This window comes from Syngnathoides biaculeatus, chromosome 15 (genome assembly GCF_019802595.1).
Source record: "Syngnathoides biaculeatus isolate LvHL_M chromosome 15, ASM1980259v1, whole genome shotgun sequence".
NCBI lineage: Eukaryota > Metazoa > Chordata > Actinopteri > Syngnathiformes > Syngnathidae > Syngnathoides > Syngnathoides biaculeatus.
This window is the reverse complement of record NC_084654.1, coordinates 16517124-16538038: the sequence shown is the minus strand read 5'-3', so window position 1 is coordinate 16538038 and position 20915 is coordinate 16517124. Positions and strand designations below refer to the sequence as shown.

General features: G+C 42.6%; 1 protein-coding gene across 1 annotated transcript; it reads right to left on the bottom strand.

The window, feature by feature from the left end:
- Window positions 1-727: 727 nt before the first annotated feature.
- tonsl (tonsoku-like, DNA repair protein) lies at window positions 728-19401 on the bottom strand. The gene is made up of 28 exons (XM_061844239.1): window positions 18759-19401; window positions 18569-18664; window positions 17318-17460; window positions 16864-17044; window positions 16634-16763; window positions 15181-15352; window positions 14982-15096; window positions 12493-12644; window positions 12238-12390; window positions 12036-12161; window positions 10893-11094; window positions 10753-10808; window positions 10592-10681; window positions 10376-10448; window positions 10119-10282; window positions 9625-9754; window positions 9321-9550; window positions 7851-8292; window positions 7573-7775; window positions 7256-7362; window positions 7031-7187; window positions 6888-6966; window positions 4596-4903; window positions 3282-3453; window positions 2630-2805; window positions 2434-2507; window positions 1288-1421; window positions 728-1188 (listed from the first exon to the last, which is right to left on the bottom strand). Exons 1-28 carry the CDS (start codon window positions 18781-18783, stop codon window positions 989-991), a joined length of 4290 nt encoding a protein of 1429 aa, XP_061700223.1. The 5' UTR covers window positions 18784-19401; the 3' UTR covers window positions 728-988.
- Window positions 19402-20915: the final 1514 nt, after the last annotated feature.

Sequence of the window (20915 nt, the reverse complement as noted above, 5' to 3'; positions counted from 1 at the left end):
GGAGACAAACATGCACCTTCTGACACGGAAGCTCTTTTCAAAGAAGGGAACATCTCACAAGCGAGAGAAGTGACTGGGGCAATATTACCCTATCGTTTCGAGTCATATTTAGATGATATGCGGATCACGGCCAAACCGCATGCAGCCAAATCACCTCCCCCACCCCCGATGCACCTTCGCGCAGCGGTGATAAAAACAACGCTACTTGCGAGCGACGATAATGCCGCGGCCAAACCGCCTCCCGAGCCGATCCACCTCGGAGCATTGAGCACCCCTGATTTACAGATTATTATTACTATTACTTTTTTTAGTAGCTGTATACACACCTGTCATTTGGAACCCACAAAGCTCTCGTCCTTTGCACCCGTGCAATCCATTTTTTACGACGAACCCGGTCTTTTTGAAAAGTATGAAGAGTGAATCCACTCTCCTGAGTGTTCGAGCAATATCCAGCAATACAACGAGCCGGAATTTTGGCTAACACGGAGGAACAACGAGCTACCTTCCAGCAGGTAAAACTGGTATAAACAGACAAGATCACTTGAGCGCGCTACTACCCTGTACGTCACTTTCTGCTTCTTCTCGAAAACAAATCCCCAAGAGGATTTTCATGGTGGGAGTTACAAAAAGCCAAATTATGTTTTGTGGTGAAAAAACGGACAGGTCCATACCGGCTGCCATTTTTTTCATGAATAACATACTTTTAATCATCCATTTCATGACAGTGGACCTTTAAAACTAGGCTTGTTTAATAGTATTTTTAGAACAAATACAAAGCCAAAAAATAAGAAATACAATCAGAATAAGTATTTACACAAAACTGTTAGAATGTTCTAACTAGAGTGCAGTTTCTGGTTTTCGAAGAAATGCTTTGTTGTTTTGTTGAGTTTTAATTTTTAGAAATAAAATTCAGCTGCAGGTTCCACGCAGTTGAACAACTAATATGACACCGTCTCGAGTCTGTAAGCACATTTCACAAACGTTTACATCACACAGTGGGCCCAGTCGAGAGGAAGAACGCTGCTTTCCGGTCTAGAAAATAGCTGTGAGGTTTCCTACTAGTCCAGCTCTGCTTTAAAGTCTGCCGGTCCAGCTTGTTGAGGCCCTGAGAGCAAAGACGCAGCTCTTGAACCAACTCTGGTAAAGTGTCCAGATCCTCGCTGTCCAAAGGCCCCGACACCTGGCAACCTGACGGTGGTGCGACAAACGGAATTCAAATGTACCTACTGGACTTCCTCTGATACATTTTCTTTATTTATTATAATCACACTACTACTGGATATGCACCTTGAATGTTTAGAACAGTCAGGGACCGACTTGCTTCCCGGAGGGCGCTGAGGATGTTGTGGAATCCAACTGAGGTGATTGACGGGTTTCCTGACAGGTCCAAACTCACCAGGTGGGGACATGTAGGGAGACACCTGGAACAGGAGGGTGAAAATTAAAGATAAATTAGCAGAAGAATACATATTACAATCATAATACATATATTTATTATTGTATTCTTTATCCTTTATGTAGTAGTCCCTTTACCAGTGTCAACTTGTGCTAACTAGCATGGATCACAATGTTCTCCAGTGTTGTCATTACGTCACATGCGCTGACCACTACACTCATCGATAAATGTAATTCAACACCTTGATTATGATGACATTTGGGAACTATTTTAAGTTGTCTAAATGTACAATACAGCATGTCTCCTTTTAAAACAAAGTAAACAATAATTCTAAATCGCTAGATGTGATGATCAGCAGTTGACAAAATGGGCTCAAAGTACCGTAATTTCCGACCTATAAGCCGCGACTTTTTTTCCCCCCACACGCTTTCAACCCTGCGGTTTATGCGGTGATGCGGCTAATTTGTGCATTTTTTCCTAACGGCTGTAAGGGGGCACTCGAGCGGATAACGTAAGAGTAAGATCGGTGGAATATATGTGCCGAGGAAGTGACTTTTACCAGTCCAGCCCTGTTAGCACTGCGCTAGCATGTTATTGCCGTGTTTCAGTGATTTTTACCATTTTTTTTTAACCGGCCCTGTTAGTGCGGCGCTAGCCTTAGCGCAGTGGCACTAGCATTAAACTCTCTGTGTACCATCTTTCTTTGTACTGGGTGTCTCTTATAACCAGGTGCACTCTGTAGGCCGGGAAATATGGTAATTTTTTAGCGCCCTGCGATTCACTGGCGACCAGTCCAGGGTGTGACTACCATCCCAAGACCTGAGGTGACAACAAGCACTACAGAAAATAGATGGAATGATATTTTTGGAGCAACATGATGTACAAATTCATCAGATATTTACAAAGGTTTCTGAGCCTATCCCGGATGACTTTGGGCAGGAGGCAGGGTAGACCCTGGACTGGTCATCTGCGATTGCAGTGTCATTTGTTGTAGATGTAAAAATGATTTTGTCCAAGAATGCATGCTATTACTGAACCTGGCCAAGGCTGCAGCGCTGCCATCAGTTAAGCCATTAGATGCCAAACTGAGGTGGGTTAGTGAACAGTCATCCTATTAAAAAGGAGAAAAAACACATTGTTAACATGTCTATTTGTACATATGCGAACCAGGAAATGTATTGGTTCATTCACGGTGCAGGTCTTCCTAACGTTATGACCCGCAAGTGGACGTACCTGCGACAGGATGTTGGTGAGGTGCTCCAGTGCCAGATAATCAGCTGTGCCCCTACGCACACCTGCCAGGTCCAAGTGTGTGAGCGTGTGCAGAGGCAGCGTTTTCAGCACTAGCTCAAATCCAGTGGAGCCCAGTGCATTGTGGGAAAGACACACTGACTTGAGGTGGCCCGTCCCTAGGAAGTAAGCAACATGAATATAGTCATTTACTGGGGTGACGGGCTTGTAAACAACTGCTACCGATGATCCCCAGCCAGTGTGCCAAAACAGATTAGTCTGCCAGGAGAGATGACAAAATTACCCAATTTCACTTCATGGGTACAAAGAGTCTTATTTACTGCAAATAATTTGTTGTTACCTTTGTTCATCGATTTGTGTCTATCCCAGTGATGTGTAGTAACACAGAGAGAGGCCGAAAAATCAAGTGCTCTACTATTTTGAGGCCCAATAAACTTGTGCATCTACCTTTTCCTCTTCATACAACAGAATAGCATTGTCTTCAACTAAACAGGGCCACATTTCACTAAGAGTAAATTTGCACCTTAAGTGAGACGACAGCATCGTTGTCGCAGCATATGCGGTATACGTTATGTGACAATTTAGTTAGGTGATGTGCAATGACATCTTTTCTCATTGTGCCTTGAGAAACCACCTGTCAGGGCACTGGCGAGCAGCAAACGATGCTGCTGCAAGAAGCGCGACGTGAGGCCGCAGCCCTGCAGAGACAGCTCAGCCAGGACCGGGCAGGAAGACAGCAGCGAGGACAGAGACTCTGATATGTTGTCACCGAGTAGGTTCAGGCTGAGGTTCAACTCCTTCAGACACTGCCAGGAAACACAAACAAACTTTCAGGATTTGACACACACAGGTGAAGCCTGATGTCCAGCTTATTCCAAGGTATATCGTCTTTGGTAATGTTCAATGTGATTTGATTCTACCAGGTCATTTCTATCCATTTTCTAAACCGGTAATCCTCATGAGGGTCACGGGAGTGCTGGAGCCTATCCCAGCTGTCATCAGGCAGGAGGCGGGGTACACCCTGAACTGCCAACCAATCGCAGGGCACACGGAGGCAGACGGCTCATTTCTTGTCACACAGAAAATAAATTTGAACATCGTAATGATTCGCGGCACGGTGGGTCAGCCGGTAAAGCGTTGGCCTAACAGTTCTGAGGATCCAGTTTCGATCCCGGCCCTGCCTGTGTTGAGCTTGCACGTTCTCCCCGTGCCTGCGTGGGTTTCCTCCGGGCACTCCGGTTTCCTCCCAAAGCAAGCAAGTTTCTTTCGGCTTGTCCCTTTCGGGGTCGCTTCCTGCCCGTTGACAGCTGGGATTGGCTCCAGCACTCCCCCCGACCCTTATGAAGATATGCGGCAAAAGAAAATTGATGGATGGATAATGATTCCCTTATGTACTGTTTCTCAGCATAAATTGAAGAGGCACTCTGCTATTTTTGAAAAGGTATTGCTCGGGGTCTCATAAATAGGAGCTCTGAAATGTTGTGAACATTGTGACCACAGTTCGAGTTCAGTTTTTTATTTTGTGACATCACCACAAGTTGTGAGTGATCACAATAGCGCTAGAAATGGAATGGAGCTGATATTTTTGAAGATGGAGCGACATGAACTACAAATTCATCCTTCCATCTGTCTTGGCTGGCGCACAGACACCTTCCGAGGACTGCATATACATATATTTTTAAGATAAATATAATCAAGATAAATACTACAAAAGACACTTCCCGTCCCATTTTCCTCACATATGTGACCCGTCTTCAAAGCCCGAGTACTTTTATGTACTTAGTATGAATCCTATTATGCAGTGCTTCACTCTTCTTCATACTTTTATGAACCAGCCTCGGAGAACAGTTAGTGTTTAACATGGAGGTTTCGCTATAAATTTTGTAATTTAAAAAAATAAATAAAAGTCAGCCATCTAGATGAGAACGCTTATTGAAATGCTACTTACGGGAAATGCAGGATGGCTGAGTCCCTTTATGGTACTCGCAGCCTTCTCAAGCCCCTCCCCTGTGACCTGATTGGCCGAAATGTCCAACAGAGAAAGCCGAGGCATCGTGACGGCGGTGGCGACCAGGTCGGCGAGGAGGTTGTCGTTGAGGCGGTTGCCCGACAAGCGCAGCTCAGTGAGGCTGGCCTGCAGTTTGAGGGCACGGAGGAGGGCGGCGAGGGAGGACGAGGCCAAACCCAGGCCGCACACCAACATGGAGGAGCTCCCCTCCTGCACCGCGCACAGCTGGGTCACGAGCCTGTTCTCCTCTGCGTGGAACACAGATGTGTTGACATTTTTTTCTCACCATTTTAAACAGGTCCCAAGTGTCTTGATAACATGTACCGTAATTTCTCGAATATAATGCGTCCTGAAATATAATATGCATCCCCCAAGTTGACCTTTCGACCAATGAACAATCCGCACCGCCAATTTTCTGCAATCCATATGCTCAAAATATTAGCAATTATCTGTATTTTGCCAGGTTTGTTTTTTTATTTGTACTAACCCTTTTTTCCCATTACATATTTGTGCATAAAACATTAGTTCATAGTGAAGTTTACTCACTACATTACACATCCTTGGCCAAGACTTCAAAAGAAGCATCTGACTCATCTCCAATGTGAAAAATATCCATTGTAGCTACCTTTGTGCATCACTGTCAAACTCATCCTTGATGAATTGGCCTAGTTCAGATGCCTCCTGAATTCATGAACAGTGATCCTATTTTGCTCCCACAGCATGTCATCTTCTGTGCCATCCATGGCGTTTGTGAGGAAACATTTTTTTGAATCCCAAGAGTCTTGGTTCCCTTTATTCGTCATTACTGTCAGCGCTTCAAGGGGAAGGTCCACTGTGCTAACAGCAGAGCCTCTTGCACCCGTTCGGCTGCAATCGGTCCCAGCTCTTCATAGCGATCAAAACCAAACCTCAAACTATGTCAAAATGAGCCTCATGAACACACGAGCATTTCAATTGTGTGCGCTATCCCTTTTTTTTTTTTTTTTTTAAATAATTGTACTACGTAGTTTCAGCCCACATTATTTTGCTTCCAGTGTGGCCGTGTCATCGGCCGGAATGGTGAAACATTTCATTTAAAAGCGGCTGCAGAACTAACCCTTGTAGTCGACATTTTTTGTCTTAATTATAAAACAAACTCGCGGGCAGTCGTTTCTGATAGTTGGTGCAGTAGCAACAAATATGCTACGCTTCTTCTTCTTATTTTCCTTTCGGCTTGTCCTGTTAGGGGTTACCACAGCGTGTCATCTTTTCCATGTAAGCCTATCTCGTGTATCCTCCTCTCTAACACCCACTGTCCTCATGTCCTCCCTCACAACATCCATCCATCATTTTCTTTGGTCTTCCACTTGCTCTTTTGCCTGGCAGCTCCATCCTCAGCACCTTTCTACCAATATACTCATTCTCTCGCCTCTGAACACACAAATATGCTACGCTAACGATCGTAAAATGCGAAAGCTCCCCCGCCCCCCTGCAGAGGTCAGAGTTCAGGTTGGTGGTGCACGTTACCATAATATATATATATATAAATGTGTAACATAAGACATCAAATATCATATCAAAATTTATATGTATACCTTTTTTTTTTACCACTCTATATACCTGTATGCGGCTATACAGTGTGATTGTATTTTTTTTTCATCCATACCTAAATGTGCTCAATTGACTTTCTGAAAACATTTTTGGAAAAAACTGCGCATTTATGGTATGTGGCATGCTTACATCAAATGAGGCCAAGGATCAATAATTGCTGAGTACTTTTTTTGACCTGATGAAACTGGCTTGTTTTTAAGAGCCAACTATTTTGTCAAAGGGACCGAGCCATAAGCATGCCTCATACACGGTCACACCAGTGTAAAGTCTTGCTGTTATGGTACACACAAGAGCATCATAAGTGATTTTTTTAAAATTATCTTTTCCAGATGCTCCAAACTCAGCATATTGCACCACACTGACACACACTTTAATACTTATATAAATTAAGGGTATTACAATTCGTTTAAGCAACCGTTCGATTCAGATCACGACTCATAGAGGCTGACTCGACTCAAAGACGATATTGGTTCATTTAGAAAAATATATTCTGAATGATTCAACCGAATTTGTACAATGTATACATTTCATCACCAAAAGCGGGGTGCTGCAAAAATGTTTGGGAATCGCTGCCCTAATATGGGCCCTGTAAAGTTGCACAGTGCATTAGCATGTCTGCAAATGTGTGTGTTGACCACTCACCCACTGCCAGGCTGACGCATGCCTTCTTGTAGCGTTCCTGAAGTGGGGGGAGGTCCCAAGACAACACCTCAGCCAACACCTGCAACATCAGTTTTGATCAGTCTTTTAAATTGTTACGACAAATACGCTGATACAATCCAAACCTCCTCATTGGTGTGCAGGACGGTCAACAGTAGGTCGTGCGGAGAGAGTAGAGCGCCCTCTTTCTGCAGTGACAGGCGAGGCAGCAAGCCGCACTTCTGGTAGTAACGCTGTGCCGCCTGGTCACACAGCCATGACACCGTGCAGGAGTCGGCCTCGCTGCGGTGGATGACAGATTGACAATTAACATCACGCAAATGCAACAAAATGCTTTCACTGCGTCAAACCTTTGCAGGACTGGGATTAGGAAGACGTCCTCCCGAACTCTGACCCTCACCCTTATTGGCGGAGGAAGTGATGTGGGGGTAGAGGCAGGCATGGTTTGGGTTGGAGGCTAAAAGAAAAAAAAACTTAAATTATATGTGTAATTATTGAGATCTGCACAATCTACTGGAATGTATCAGAAATAATAATTTACAATATATTCATTAATGGCATTTCAAAGGATCATTTTATAATATTTTCTGAATTGGTAAATTAGAGAGGAAACCCATTTGTCTCAGTATGTCACCTAAAACATGAATATGTATGATTGTTTTCTGACCTGCATGTGTATTGGTTGAGGTGGCAGAGGCGTGTCTGGCCTCCCATCGTCATCAGTCAGGGTGGGGCTATGTGACCTGTTGACCTCTCTTCTTCCCAAACGGATCATGCCAGGCATCTGAGTCATTTTCACCTGATGTGCCTTCAGTGAGCTATTCCTTTTCAAAGAGGGCCCCCTGGTGCCGGATGGCGGAAGCGCAGAACCTGAAAGCACAACAGATATTTTCAAAACTATGGACACAACAAGGAGATCACATTTTTTTTTCCCTTTCATCTCACTCCTGTAGAAGATCTGAGAGTTTGGAACTCTCGCGGTAGAGTTCTGCTCATCTTGAAGCCGCCTCTTCTTCTTGGGCTGCCTCTCTCCCAAATCATCGTCCAGCCAGTCGTCTTCCATGTATTCCTCCTCGGGAACAAGAGCTGATTTGCTACTGGACGAAAGGCCAGACGTGCTGGGGAAGTGAGGCTGTGCTGAGCGGCTTTGTAGGAGCGTTTTAGCGCTGCCTAATCCTCGAATGGCACTGCGGTATTCGTCCTGTGCGAAGATGCAGGCCGCGGGGGGATCCTGCCCACTTTCCCGGCCGGGGTTGGCAGCTGAACCCGCTTCTTTATTTGGAGTTGTGTCTTTTTGACTCTGAGCTGGTTGGACAGATAGTCTTTGGCGGGCTGGACGTGGACGACTAACATGGCTGTCGGAATCGCTGTCATCTGAAAAGTTTGTCTGAAAACAAAACATAATAAATGTAGTTTGTACTTACTCGATTGCAGAGAGTTTCAAGCATTTCTTCACGTCAAATTTTGTACTGGGGATGCATGCAAACGAGGGTACAACAAGACAATTTAACGTTGCCAAAGCTGTAAACAAGTCACAGTGTATATGATTTATGTACTTTTATCATTACAATCGTGAGGATCGTCTTTACAGGTTTGCAATTGATGCACGGCTGTTAGACCACAAGGAAGGGGAAAAAATAGATTTGGCTTTCAAATTGCACATACACGTGCTTTTCAATGATGATATTTATTGTTTACAGCCATCAGTCTGTTTCACTTTATTTTTGACTATGACCAACTTCAAATGCTAATCCCAAATGGTCTTTCAAGAAAATTTTAGGTACAGTATTTTTCAGTCCTATTCGATCTTGTGTAAAATGGGAGTCAGCACATTACTATTTAAAGTGCCTTTGATGAATCCCAAATAAAAATCAGAAGTTCCAGCTGCCTGTTTCTGAGATTTTGGTCGTGACGTTAAGAGCACAAGTCGTGGTCCAAATTGAGAACTTCTAAGCATCAGAGGGATCTCACTATTTAATGGTATCAGTCAGAAGACGGGTACAAAAGAACTTCCAAGTCATTAAATATATTGTACCATGGAACGCAGTGAAGTGAGTCATCAAGTAGAGAAAAACGGGCTAAAAAAAGACATTACTAAGAAGTGGACGCCACTTCAGAACTGATGGAACGACGAGAAGAAAACTGGTCAGTGAGGCCGACACCGTGTTGAAGGAGATGCAGTTGGGTTTTTTTTTCCACTCCCCCTCTTAAAAATGTATATATTTTTTTCCAGTTGCATTAAACAGATCATAAATCACATTAAGGGTATAATGAGTTTTGAAATGATTCATCTCGCTCTTGTTTTTTGACAAACTTGGAACTATTGCCGACTTTTGGCATTGGACAATTAATTGAGTTATGGTGGCGATGAAGCATCTAGAGTAGTGTGTAGTGTGTTACAATAACTCTTATTACCCCATAAAGAAGAGTGGACTCTGTTCCTCTGGCCTGGAGTCGCTCCGATGAAGTGCCCGGTTGCCGCTTCTTGAGGCTAGGACAAGCGTTTGACTCCAACCTATCGCTGCTCCTGGACCTGTCTTGGCTGCCGGCTTGCGGGGACAAAAGTGGCTCAGAGTTTTCGGCGTCGAACAGCTCGCTGTCCTGCAGAGCGTCAAAAGGTTTTGGAGCGGTTGCCGTGATGTGTGCTGCGGAAGGCAGGAAAATGAGATCAGATTTTTTTGGGATGCTAAATGATGCAAATTGACTGAATAAGAAAAACAAGGCACTTTGTAATCCAACCGCCTCAGAAGCAGTTGCTCTGTAGCTGCACACTCTTGCTTGGTCTCCTGGTCCAGCTCCTTTTTGTATATCTTGTGCCACTGACGGAGTGTGTCTAAAGCAGTCTGACCCTGAGAGAAAGAAAAGACAGCTTGAGAGTGAAAGAGTTGAATACTCATACACGTGGCATCAGTCTGAAAAAGTGGTACTGAATATCCATGGACACACGGGAACACGGAAATATGGTCAACAAATCACTTAAATTTTGACTTGATACACGACAATGGCGAAATGCTTAAGCGCACAAAATGACATACTAACAGTAACAGAGAGAAAAAAAAATACACAAACTCCCTGAGACACAGTAACACTATAAAACAAACACTAAAGATGTGCCAACACAGACATAATGACACACAAAACACTCACAGAAATGACCACAGAATAACAACGTAAGACCGACACAAAAACACACTGAGAATGAAACACACATACATTCTGATTGCGGAGGTTGACGTCGGCCCCTCGTTCCACCAGAAGTCTGGCCACCTGGAAGTGGCCGCAGTTCAGGGCGTCGTGCAGAGGAGTCAAACCATCGCACATTTCGCCGCCCTGATCGTTAATGTTGGCGCCTCGGTCCAGCAGCACAGCCGCAATGTCTGGAGAAAAATGGAGGACACACCGAGCGTGAGACAGGGTCCTCCCGAAGAAACGTATACAGTACGGTGGTTTGATGACTTGAAATGAGTTACCATAGCGACCAAAGTTGCAGGCCTCATGCAGGGGAGTCCAGCCAGTATAGTCTCTAGGGTTCACCGGGTGGCCCTGACAGCAAATTCATTAATGGAAAAACATTTTAAAGCATATTGCAATATAAACAAAGCCCCCCATCACAACCACAAGTACAGGCTGTGACGGCATTCCAAGAACTTGTATGTTTTCCCTGTTGAAATCTACTTTTGACCCACCTGTTCGATCAGATACTGGACTTGCCTCAAGTCGCCGTCTATGCACGCTCTGTGCAGGCACGTCTCACCCTTGACATTCCTCTTGTTCCACTGCAGAAACACGCATTGCAGCAGACATTCGACACTGAAATTGAGAGCTAATGTTTCTCCATCTTTCTCACCCCTCCTGGTTTCCTCCTTCCAGACACCATCTTGTCATATCCCTCCAGGTCCTCATCTACAAACAACACGAGGCATTGTGAGATCGACTTGAGAGCAACTGCATCCTTTGCACACTTTGAGTGAAAGAAAAAACAAACACCTGAGTCTGAGAGGACGACATCACTTTCATCCTGAGATTCACTGTTCTCCAGCTCCTCCTCCTCCACCTCCTCCTCTCCATCACTGCCATCTGGACTCAAGGCTTCGGAGGCACATAGCTCCAGCAGCTTGACCTCAGTGTCGTCGGCGTCCGACGAGCCCTTTCGCCTCTGGGCCGCCAACCATAACCTCAAAACACGCTTCTGTACAGGAAGGAAACCTGAGCTGACTTCGGCATATGCACACAGACTGACCGCAATATTAGGTACACATGCGCATTGTAATGGCAAACAAAAGCAGCATGAAAATAATTTGCCTTCACAACTGTATTCGATGAAACTCACAGAGAAAGATTCCTTTAAAATGTCCAGTGCAATGTGTGGAGAACTGTCCTTCAATTAAATCCAGCAAATGTTCCCGATAAGTCGTGGGTGAAGTGGTTGCCAGGCAATTGCAGTGTGCATACAGCTAGAGGAGCGCTCACACTCACATTCTTGCCTGAACTTAAACTTTTTTTTTTTTTTAACAATACCCGCAGAAAAGCCAGATGAGCACGGGGAAGACGTGCTCGTTCCAAACAAGAGAAGTGAACTCATAACCTCTCGATGGTGAAGCAGACGTGCTAAATAATAACCAAATGATTAGGAGCACATCTCAGTATGTGTACAGAAACAAATGTTACCAAAGAATAGCCGCAAAGGCGAATGATTCTGATGTAACTGCTGTCTGCTGCCATGGCAACACAGATCCTAAACTGCAGTTATCTTCGGAGTGGGTGAGATGACTTTTTCTGTGACAGGCTCATCTTAGTTCTGCTTAAAAAGTTAAACGGACGGGGAGTTCCTTGTGGATTAAACATAACCTGAATGAATTTGGAGGCAAACTAGTGTGCAATACTTGACTGCAACCTGTCGAATCAGCGGCAACTCTTTTGTGGTCCGATGAAGAAAAGATGACGTCAGCTACAGGAAGTTGATCCACTGTAGAGCAAAACCTTTCAGTACAAAACTGGCTTCGACTGAAGAGTTAAGAACATTTCAAGATTCTAAAAATCTAAATCAAAACTCCAAGTGACTGGAACAATACAATTATTATTGCCCAGAGGCAATCAAGATGCCTGTCTTGGATTCAGAGGCCTCCTGACCTGTAATCCTGCCTGGCCACTCTTCTGAGCGCAGTGAAGCGCCGCCCTGTAGCTGCTGTCCTCCTCCTCGGGGGCAGTGCCGCTCTCCTCCTGGGCCGCTGCGATGTTTAGCCAAGTGCTACATTCCTGACACACGCACACACATAGATCCAGCTGACGTGCGAATTGGTACGTTATACCCATCCCTGGCAAATCAGATTACCTCGGCCGGCCTGCCCTGCCGTAACGTCAGCTCCTGCTTGTAGTGGCCCACAGCCTCGCTGTGCCGCCCCAGGTCAGCGAAGGTGGTGGCCAGAGACACGTGGATGACCGCCAGCTCGCGTGCGGGCTTACCCAACGCCTCGGCAAGTGTCAGCTAATCCGGATGGATAAGCGGCATTAATTTAAAAAGTGCATTTGTAAATGACATTTTCAAAGTAATTACCTAAAACACACACAAAAAAAAAAAATATATCACCTGAGCTTGATATGCGTTCACAGCTTTGTGGAAGCAGCCAACCTTGGAGGCAATATCTCCGAGTTTTTCTGCCAGCCCCACAGCCTCATGGGAGCTCAGTTTCCTGGTCAGATCCTCCCCCAACTCCTCTTCAATCTTACAGCCCCGGTCGGCTATGGAATGGATTAAAAAAAGTGCATTTGTATACAAACATAAATAGCAGGGCAAATAGAGTTAACAGGATTAGACAAATTGAACAGATTTCCACAGAACTTTTAAAAGCTGTCGTGCGTGCATAGGCCAACCAAAACGCAAATATATTTTAGCAAGAATCTGGATAAAGTTGCAGATGCATGTAAATTCACCATTTGTGTCTCATTAGTTCTACCAATATTAATACTATACTGCCATTTGCCTCAATTGCACCTCATTTGATTGCAGCCTTTTTGTCTCTTATCCACCCACCCATGATCCAAGTCGCTTATCCTCAAAAGGGGCACACGACGAAAAGGTACCAGAGACAGCAAACAAGTGTTGGTGATGACCACTGGAGTGGAAACGGCACTTAATGTGATACAGTAGTGGTGAATTAATGAAAGGTGTATGTGTGTATCTTTGTCCTGGCTTCACCATTACCGTCCATACTCATTTGAGGAAATGTTGTCAAATGGTTATCCCTATTTGCCATCGGACCTGTTACCATGGCAACACAGGTCCTAAACTGCAGTTAGGTTGAGGATGGATAAGGTGTCCATTTCTTGAAAGAATCCTTTGGATTTAAACTGTGGACTTAATTGCCGACTAGTCGTCTTCATTCAATTGAGGTAATAAAGAGTGCAATACGTGACTGTGAGTTGAATACTGGACTTAACTGGTTTGTGCTATCCTACCAGTATATTAAAGTCAAAATCAAAATATCAATTAATGAACGTAACACAATATTTCCACCCCTAATTCAATAACGATTCAGCAACTCCTCTAAATCAACTCACCTCCTTCCCAGTATGGGGCGCTTTGTATGTGAATTACATCGTATGGACAAGGTTGTAATCGCCACCCCCACACCCAAAAAAAGAAAAAAAAAAAAGGCTTCTGAAGTACGCGGGAACAGGAAGTCATGTGCCTTCAACTTTCACATCTTACGTTTGGGGTCATTCCTGTCTAAATCCGGAATACAGGAAATAGACACAAGTAAACTCTTTAACTGTGCCAGGCAATGTTCCGTCTAAGGTGCACAACTGCCCATTTGCGCACACTCTCAGCCCATAAGAAAACAGATCCAGCGCAGTGAACTACAGCCTGACGTGTTTTTTTTTTTTTTTTTTTTTTAAACATGACAGCACACTGCCCCTCACAAAGAGCTGCTGCTCGGCCACACATTCTACTTCCTCACCTGACACCGCCCCCCCCCCTCCATTTTAAAGGGGTACACCTATAATTAAAAACACCGGGGTATGTGAACAATACAATAAAAAGTGCTGAAACCGGATGAGATTTTCTCCTTTTTGAGTGAGAAAGGTCTGCTCAAAGTAGAAAGTGCAGGATGAGATGGTGTATTATGTTAAAATTCCACCTTGGCACAGCCTGATTGAGGATGAAATCACAGACGATACAGTGCCTAAAAAGCTAATTCTGTATTTTAAATATAGGAGGCAACATAACATTAAAACTGTTTTGGAGCATCATTCCGCTTTCAACATGCATTGCGAAAGATATTCTGCAAACAATAAGTCAGTTTTACACCAAGAAAAACAGACGGGAATATCATTATGGGTTAAAAAAAAAAATGAAACAAAGTTGGAACCGACATTTCAAATGTATAGTTAATAGTTGGCTTGGTATATATATTTGTATTGTAATGTATTTTTTTAAATATATTTTCAGTGTAAGTTTGCAAAAACGCAAAATTGTTCTTAAAAATGTTCTGATGGGAATGTAATCTGAACCTTTTAATGAGGCATGTAACTTCAATGAATGACTCTGAATGACTGCAGTGCATACGTCTGATGTTGCTCACAGAGGTCAAAAGAAGCGCTCACGGCCTTAGCGTGTTTGCCCAGACACGTAAAAAATTAGAGGGAACGTTGGTGCCATGTCAAATTCAGCATTGCAGTAATACGACAAACATTTGCAACAAGCAGTGGCTAAAACTAGAGATACAACTTGTCCAAGCTTTTGCTTGCAAACGTCTGCCGAGCTCTGCCCACGCAGGGAAGATAACAGATAACAAAATATTTGGCTGTGTTCACAGGCAAGAACCTTTTAAGCAGGCTACATTCTGGAGGAAAACCATGGCTTCAAGGTTAAGATGCAAACACTTGAAGGGCAATATATAATAACACAAAAACATGTCAGAAGTCACCGTCCTGAAACTGAGTAGCGTGGAAGACCCGTTTGTATTTAATATAGCATTTCTAAAACAATCTAATCGTGGCCAAAAACATGTACTTATTATTACTTAGCAGTAAATGTTATGTAGAGTATATTGAAAAGCAAGTCAGCTCCTTTACCATTTTTAAATGTTTTCTTCACCGCCTGCCTGTCCTGTGGCTGCTGGGAACCCAACAACAGAGCTTTTTTAAGGGATCGTCTCGCGGTCACAAAATCCCCCAAACAAAGCTGGACCTGAGTATGTTGGGGGAGGAGAGAAGAGTCACAAAACTCATTCAGCTTCTGTCTTGTTATGCCTTTTCCAGAGTAAGTTGTCACCTTGCCGATGCAATGGAAGCACTCGCTTTCGCTGAACTTGTCCTTCATTCTCCGGGCGCATTCTTTGGCCTGCTTGAGGGAGCGCAAGGAGTTGCTGTACTGCCCGCTCTGGAAGAAGATGTTGCCCTGATGGAAGTTGGCTCGGTAGAGGTCCTCCACCAGCCCGCTCTTCCTTTTTTAACAGCAAACGGGAAGAACGTTAACCAAGTAACCAAGCAATGGACGGTAGTTGAGAGTTGAAATTGCGGAGGATTCTCTGGCAGCTCAGTGAAATTCAGCATGACATTTCTTGGAAAATATGGTCCAAAAGTCCAACAAATATCAAATACCAGAACAAAAATGGGATAAAGGCAATAAATGGTTGATCATCTCTCAGTAACATCCAATGACAATATGGTCCCTTCTGGTTTCTAGTTTTTAACTTTGTAACTTTGCTTTCTTTTAAGACAGAGGAACCAAATGGACTTGGATGAAAGGTGTTTGAATTTTAAAAATGCTCTCAGTAAAATCTGCCTCGATGCAACATTTAACCCCACTAGAGCATAGGTTACTCCTGACCAACCCTTAAAAAAGAAAAGATTTTTACCTATAATCTAGTATAGCAGAAATACTTAAAATCAACAAGGCCAGCAACAAATTTTGCTGATTACGCAAAGACGCTCGAGATCACAGAACCAACAGAAAACATCTAAAGAGAAGAAGCAATGCCTTGCAGGTAAGTTACGGTTTAATTATGCTACAAAACAATAACTTATGTTAATATTAAACATAAAAATGCCAAGTTTACATTTAAGAAACGCTCTCGGGGGAAGTGAATTTCCATACTCACATGAGGTTAACCACTTGAGAGATTCGCGCTGTTGGCAAGAACTGACTGAAATAATATAATAAGGACACAGCGGTTTTAAAGGCCACCTGTAAAATACGAGTTTCGTGCTTGAGACTCGGGCCTGGTACACAAAGATTTTTTTTAAACTGCTACAGCAGCAATGTCCTTCAAAACTGTCTTCCTTTGGAAAGCACATCTTACCATCCTTTTACACAAGATATTTTTGTTTGTACTCGTCAGTCTTGTGTGCTTCTTGATTGGCTGGATTGTGTTCCACGTCACAATTCTCGGCATCACGACTTCCGCACACGAGTTTTGATCGTAAATATTGAGCAGGGTTATTTACATACGTGGTCGAGAAAGAGCAGAAGATACAGAATGTACAATACACTTGGCCTTAAGCCAGCAATAATTGCTGCTGTGCGATGCCGTCAGTCAGAGAAAGTACTCTAGAATTAATTTTAAACCATCACTATCTTTTTCCATGTTTGAAATAAAGATAATTTTGTATCTCGCCTTGACCCGATGATGTTTTCAAACACAGATTAAAGAAAGGTGCAAAAAAGGGTTCACAGAGTTGACTTTACAAAGAGGCGCTCTATGTTTTATTGAGGCTGCTCTTACTCTGCGGTCAAGACGCTGCGCCGAATGAACTCGCTGCAGCGCTTGGGCTCTCCCAGGTGGTTGCAAACCAAACCGAGATTGAGGAAAAGTCCAGCCTTCATTTTGTTGATCTCGAGCTCCGGCATTGTCCCTTAAAAATGCACACAGAGACCCACACACAAAGATTCATTTAGGTCATTATTATATTCATACATGAAAGGAGAAGAGAGAAGACAGCAGCAGGTTCTCACCGAGAAGGTCATCTACGATACTCAGGCTCTTCCGGAAGGCATTTTCTGCTTCTTCCAGACTTTTCCTCGATTGGTCCGATTCGAAACGGAAGATGTAAGTTCGACCAATGGTGGCGAGCGCCCGCTGCTCCTCTGCGAGATTGTTGACAGAGCGGGCCAAGTCCAGGTGACACCGCTGATGCTGGACAAGACAAACACGCACACGCAACCTGTTTAGAGATACACTTTCTAAATTAATATTTGTACATAAAAGGAATGATCATTTATAACTAATAACACGACAAACCTATGAAGACAAAACGAGAAGCCTACAAAACACATTTTTCAATTACATTTCTTTTCAGAACACAATTTGCAATTTTTATTTGCTTTTGCAGGCCACATAAAATGACGTGGCGGGCCAGATATGGCCCCCAGGCCACGAGTTTGACACTGGTCCTGCAGATGAACTCACTTTCAGTGCAGCCTCAAAGTTTCCTAGCTCGGCGTAGCACTCTCCAATCTTACGATTGGCCACAGCTCGTCCAATTGTGTCGTTTAACACCTCGGAGAGCGACAACTCCTGCCGGTGCTCCATGATGGCTGCTTCAAAGTTACCTTGGGTGAAAGAAATGCACAAAAACAAGTTTTGTTTTTTTTTTTTTTGCAAAAGGGACAACAACAAAAAATATGGAATATTTCCTTGCTGTAGATTATCCTATAATTTTAATTAATTAAAATGTAGAAAAATACTTTAAAGTACCTCATAGTCGCATACACTGTTTCTTACTCAAATTGGTGGATGGATACATGTGGGATTGTTCTCAGCTGAGGTATTTACAGTAGTGGGAAAATGTTACGTATAAAATTCTAGTCAGGGGGCCGGCAACACTGGTGCATCAGGGCTTGCGCCAAGCTCATTAAATGAAACCTCGTGTCGGTGTGTGTTTCACTTGAACAAAAACGTCACGTGACCGAAAACTACGAATTGGTTACGCAAAAGTGCCAAAATGGTTTCATCAGATCATCAAATTTGGGGCACATTTGCAATTATACCAAACAAAGGAGAAGTTAATCGGGGGATATTCTTAACTGAAACTTGTCAGCCAATCAGAGAAGGGCTTCCTGAGTAGCAGACAAATCAGTTGATTTTGTCCAAAACAAAAGACTCCATTTTGAGGGAACCCATCATCCAGTTTTCTAAATTCTTGGTGCTAAGGTTGAAGTGGCCATTGCAACCATCCTCAGTGTTGTGGCAGAGTATCATAATGGGGAAAATATTTTTATGTTGCTCATAAAATATATCCTCACCGTACCAAACTTTGAAAAAAAAAAACCTCATGTTCCGTAAACGCACAACATTAGATATGCAATATCACAGAATTTTCAAAGCCTGTTTTTCAAAGCCCAATATTACTAAACTAAACTGTTGCTGGCTAATGTAAAAATAATGTGATTACTACAATATTATGTAAATATAATGATTACAATCCCTACTTGCTTTCAGATAGATTTCAAGTGCTTAATCTGTGCACTTTTAAATACATTTTTAATTTTCAATTTTTTACGTGCGTTATTGTCAACCACAAAGCTTGCAGCGTGTGATTTTAACCAACCCTTGTAGACAGTTCAAGTGAGACGTGACCCGCCCCGTTATTGTCTCCTTTATCCTTGAAATAAAAAGGTCTTTTTTTTTTTTTTTTAAGGGCACCAATCAAGCACTGACCATTTCTTGATAGCAGGTCTCCAAGCTGATTGCAGATGGTGGCCTCCTCTCTCAAGTCCTTGCTGTTCTGGGCTTTGTTTTTCGCTTTCTGGAGCACTACAAAAACAACAATCGGCGCCAACGGCAACAAACAAGAAATAAACAATGGCGGCGAGGGGGAGACAGCAAAGGAATGAAAGGCGATACTTACGCTTCATCTCTCGTGAAAATTTCATCGTGAAGCTTTGAAGAATTGCTCGCTAGCCACAAGCTAGCTTGCTCGCGAAAAAAATGACAGCCGAACCCGCTCAGATCAATATGTTACATTTAAAAGCAAATGGCGACTCACGGGCCTTCCAATACTTTTACGGCAGCTTTTCGCGTACACATCGTTACCGGTAGTTTACGCTACCGATCGTGAAACACTCCCGATATGAAAACATCACGATTTTAGAGGCAAACACGACTGTGTTGCCTTTCTGGAACTTTGCAAAGCCCCGCCAGCTGGTTGCCAACCAATCATATGAGGTCTGTGTATATGCCCAATATTTTGACTGTCAGGTAAAACTCATCTTTGCCTGATCACATGGAAAAGTAATATTTCAAATGAATACTTAAATTTAATTAACAAAGCTACAGGACAGGAAAGTTTATATTTTTCTCTTAATCGTCGTAAAACGAGGTGTATATTATGCCTGTCAAACTTAAATGAGAAAAAAAATCTAAAATGATTGGGTACCGTGAGTGCACGTGACGTATAACGCTTGGAAACAAGAAAACAACAGTATGACGTTTAATCTGTTGCGTCATGACCCTCAGAAATACAGTACAGTACATTGATTAATTTGTTTTGATTTAATTTTTATTTTAGAAGACATGATACGAGATGCAAAATAAGTAAATATTCATATGCGTGTGAGAAGCACAGGTTGTGCCCTCAATTTTTTATTATGGTATGACTTAAGAAACATTGCAACCGTAAATACTTAAATACGAGCAAGTTGTTCATTTGAAAGTACAGGAAAACATATCTTAGTGGGATATTTTTGTCTCGCGGCCAAAACATTGAAAGGCAGAAGTAGTCCTACTGTGTTTGGGCAAACTGCTATTATTTTATGCAACAAATAAAAACGAAACAAAGAATGAATCATTACATGTAAAATGGTTAAAATATTTTATTTTGCAAGTAAAGTATTTTATTCTCATTTTATTTTAATAATTAAGTTATAATTATTTACCAAGGACTTATTAAAATAAAGTTTATATATTTTTACACTATTACTCACCCAATCCACCAGTTATTCAGTGATTTGAATGAATAGTAAAATGAATAAATATAAATTAAGCAAACAATTTTGGTTGGGGGGAAATAGCTGAATGAATGCAAGATATATTAAATGACTGGTATCCTCCCTTTATTGTCTCATTTCTCTTAAATAATAAATTAGATCGGTAGGCAGGTAGATGCTGGCGCTATCTTATATATATATATATATATATATATATATATATATATATATATATATATATATAAAAACATAAAATGAGACTCGACAATATCCCAACATTTAGGAAGACAGAATTAGTGTAGTTGTGGTTGGGCCAAGGGCAAACTTGTGCTGTCATATTTGTGCCGCTGCAAAGACAGCTGCACAAACAAAACCTAATACCGTATTACTTACACCAATTGTCAAGCCTGACGTCCGTGGAGTTAACCCAAATCCATGATCTTCTAATCCAACTGTCTGTGTGTTTTAAAAAAAAAAAGAAAGAAAGAAAAAAACGCAAGATAAAATGCCAAATAAATAAAAGCCGGGTTGGCAGCACTGGGATACTTTCAACTGGTGTGTCTTTATGCAAAAATGAAATGCTAAAATAGAAGAAACTGGGTCGAAAAAGCATGCTACTTAGGAGGCGACTTTGCTAGAAAAAAGTAAAGTAAGATGTTTTTAACCACATCTGCCTCACACTTCTGAGTTTTAGGGTTTTGACTTCCTGTGTGAGGTTTGTATGTTCCCCCCATGCTTATGTTGGATTTCTACCTACTTCTGCCCACATCCCAAAAACCTGTTAGATTTAAATAAAAGTTAAATGGTTGTGAATTTGAGTTCAAATGGTTGTTTGGATGTGCATGCAGTTGGATGGCGACCAGTCCAGGGTCTAAACTGATAGGCCCGCGGTAACCTACTTCGCTTATAATGACAAGCAACGTATACAAGTCTCTTGAAATGTGTTTATGTAATTTTGAATATTTTGTTCATTGGATGGATTTTCTATAAGAGTTGTGTTATTATTATTGAAGTTTTTGATTTATTTTTAGCATGGCTTAAGGCAGCATGGTGGATCAGCGGGTAACGCGTTGGCCACA

Bases quoted from the DNA above. Each gene is read 5' to 3' on its own strand.
- tonsl (XM_061844239.1), bottom strand. From the start codon at position 18,783: ATGAAATTTTCACGAGAGATGAAGC. The intron at 7,776-7,850 runs GTGAGATGAAAG...TTGTGCTTTCAG, and splicing joins CTCTCAGATCTTCTACAGGA to GTTCTGCGCTTCCGCCATCC. The intron at 2,806-3,281 runs GTGGTTTCTCAA...CTTACTTCCTAG, and splicing joins GCTCGCCAGTGCCCTGACAG to GGACGGGCCACCTCAAGTCA.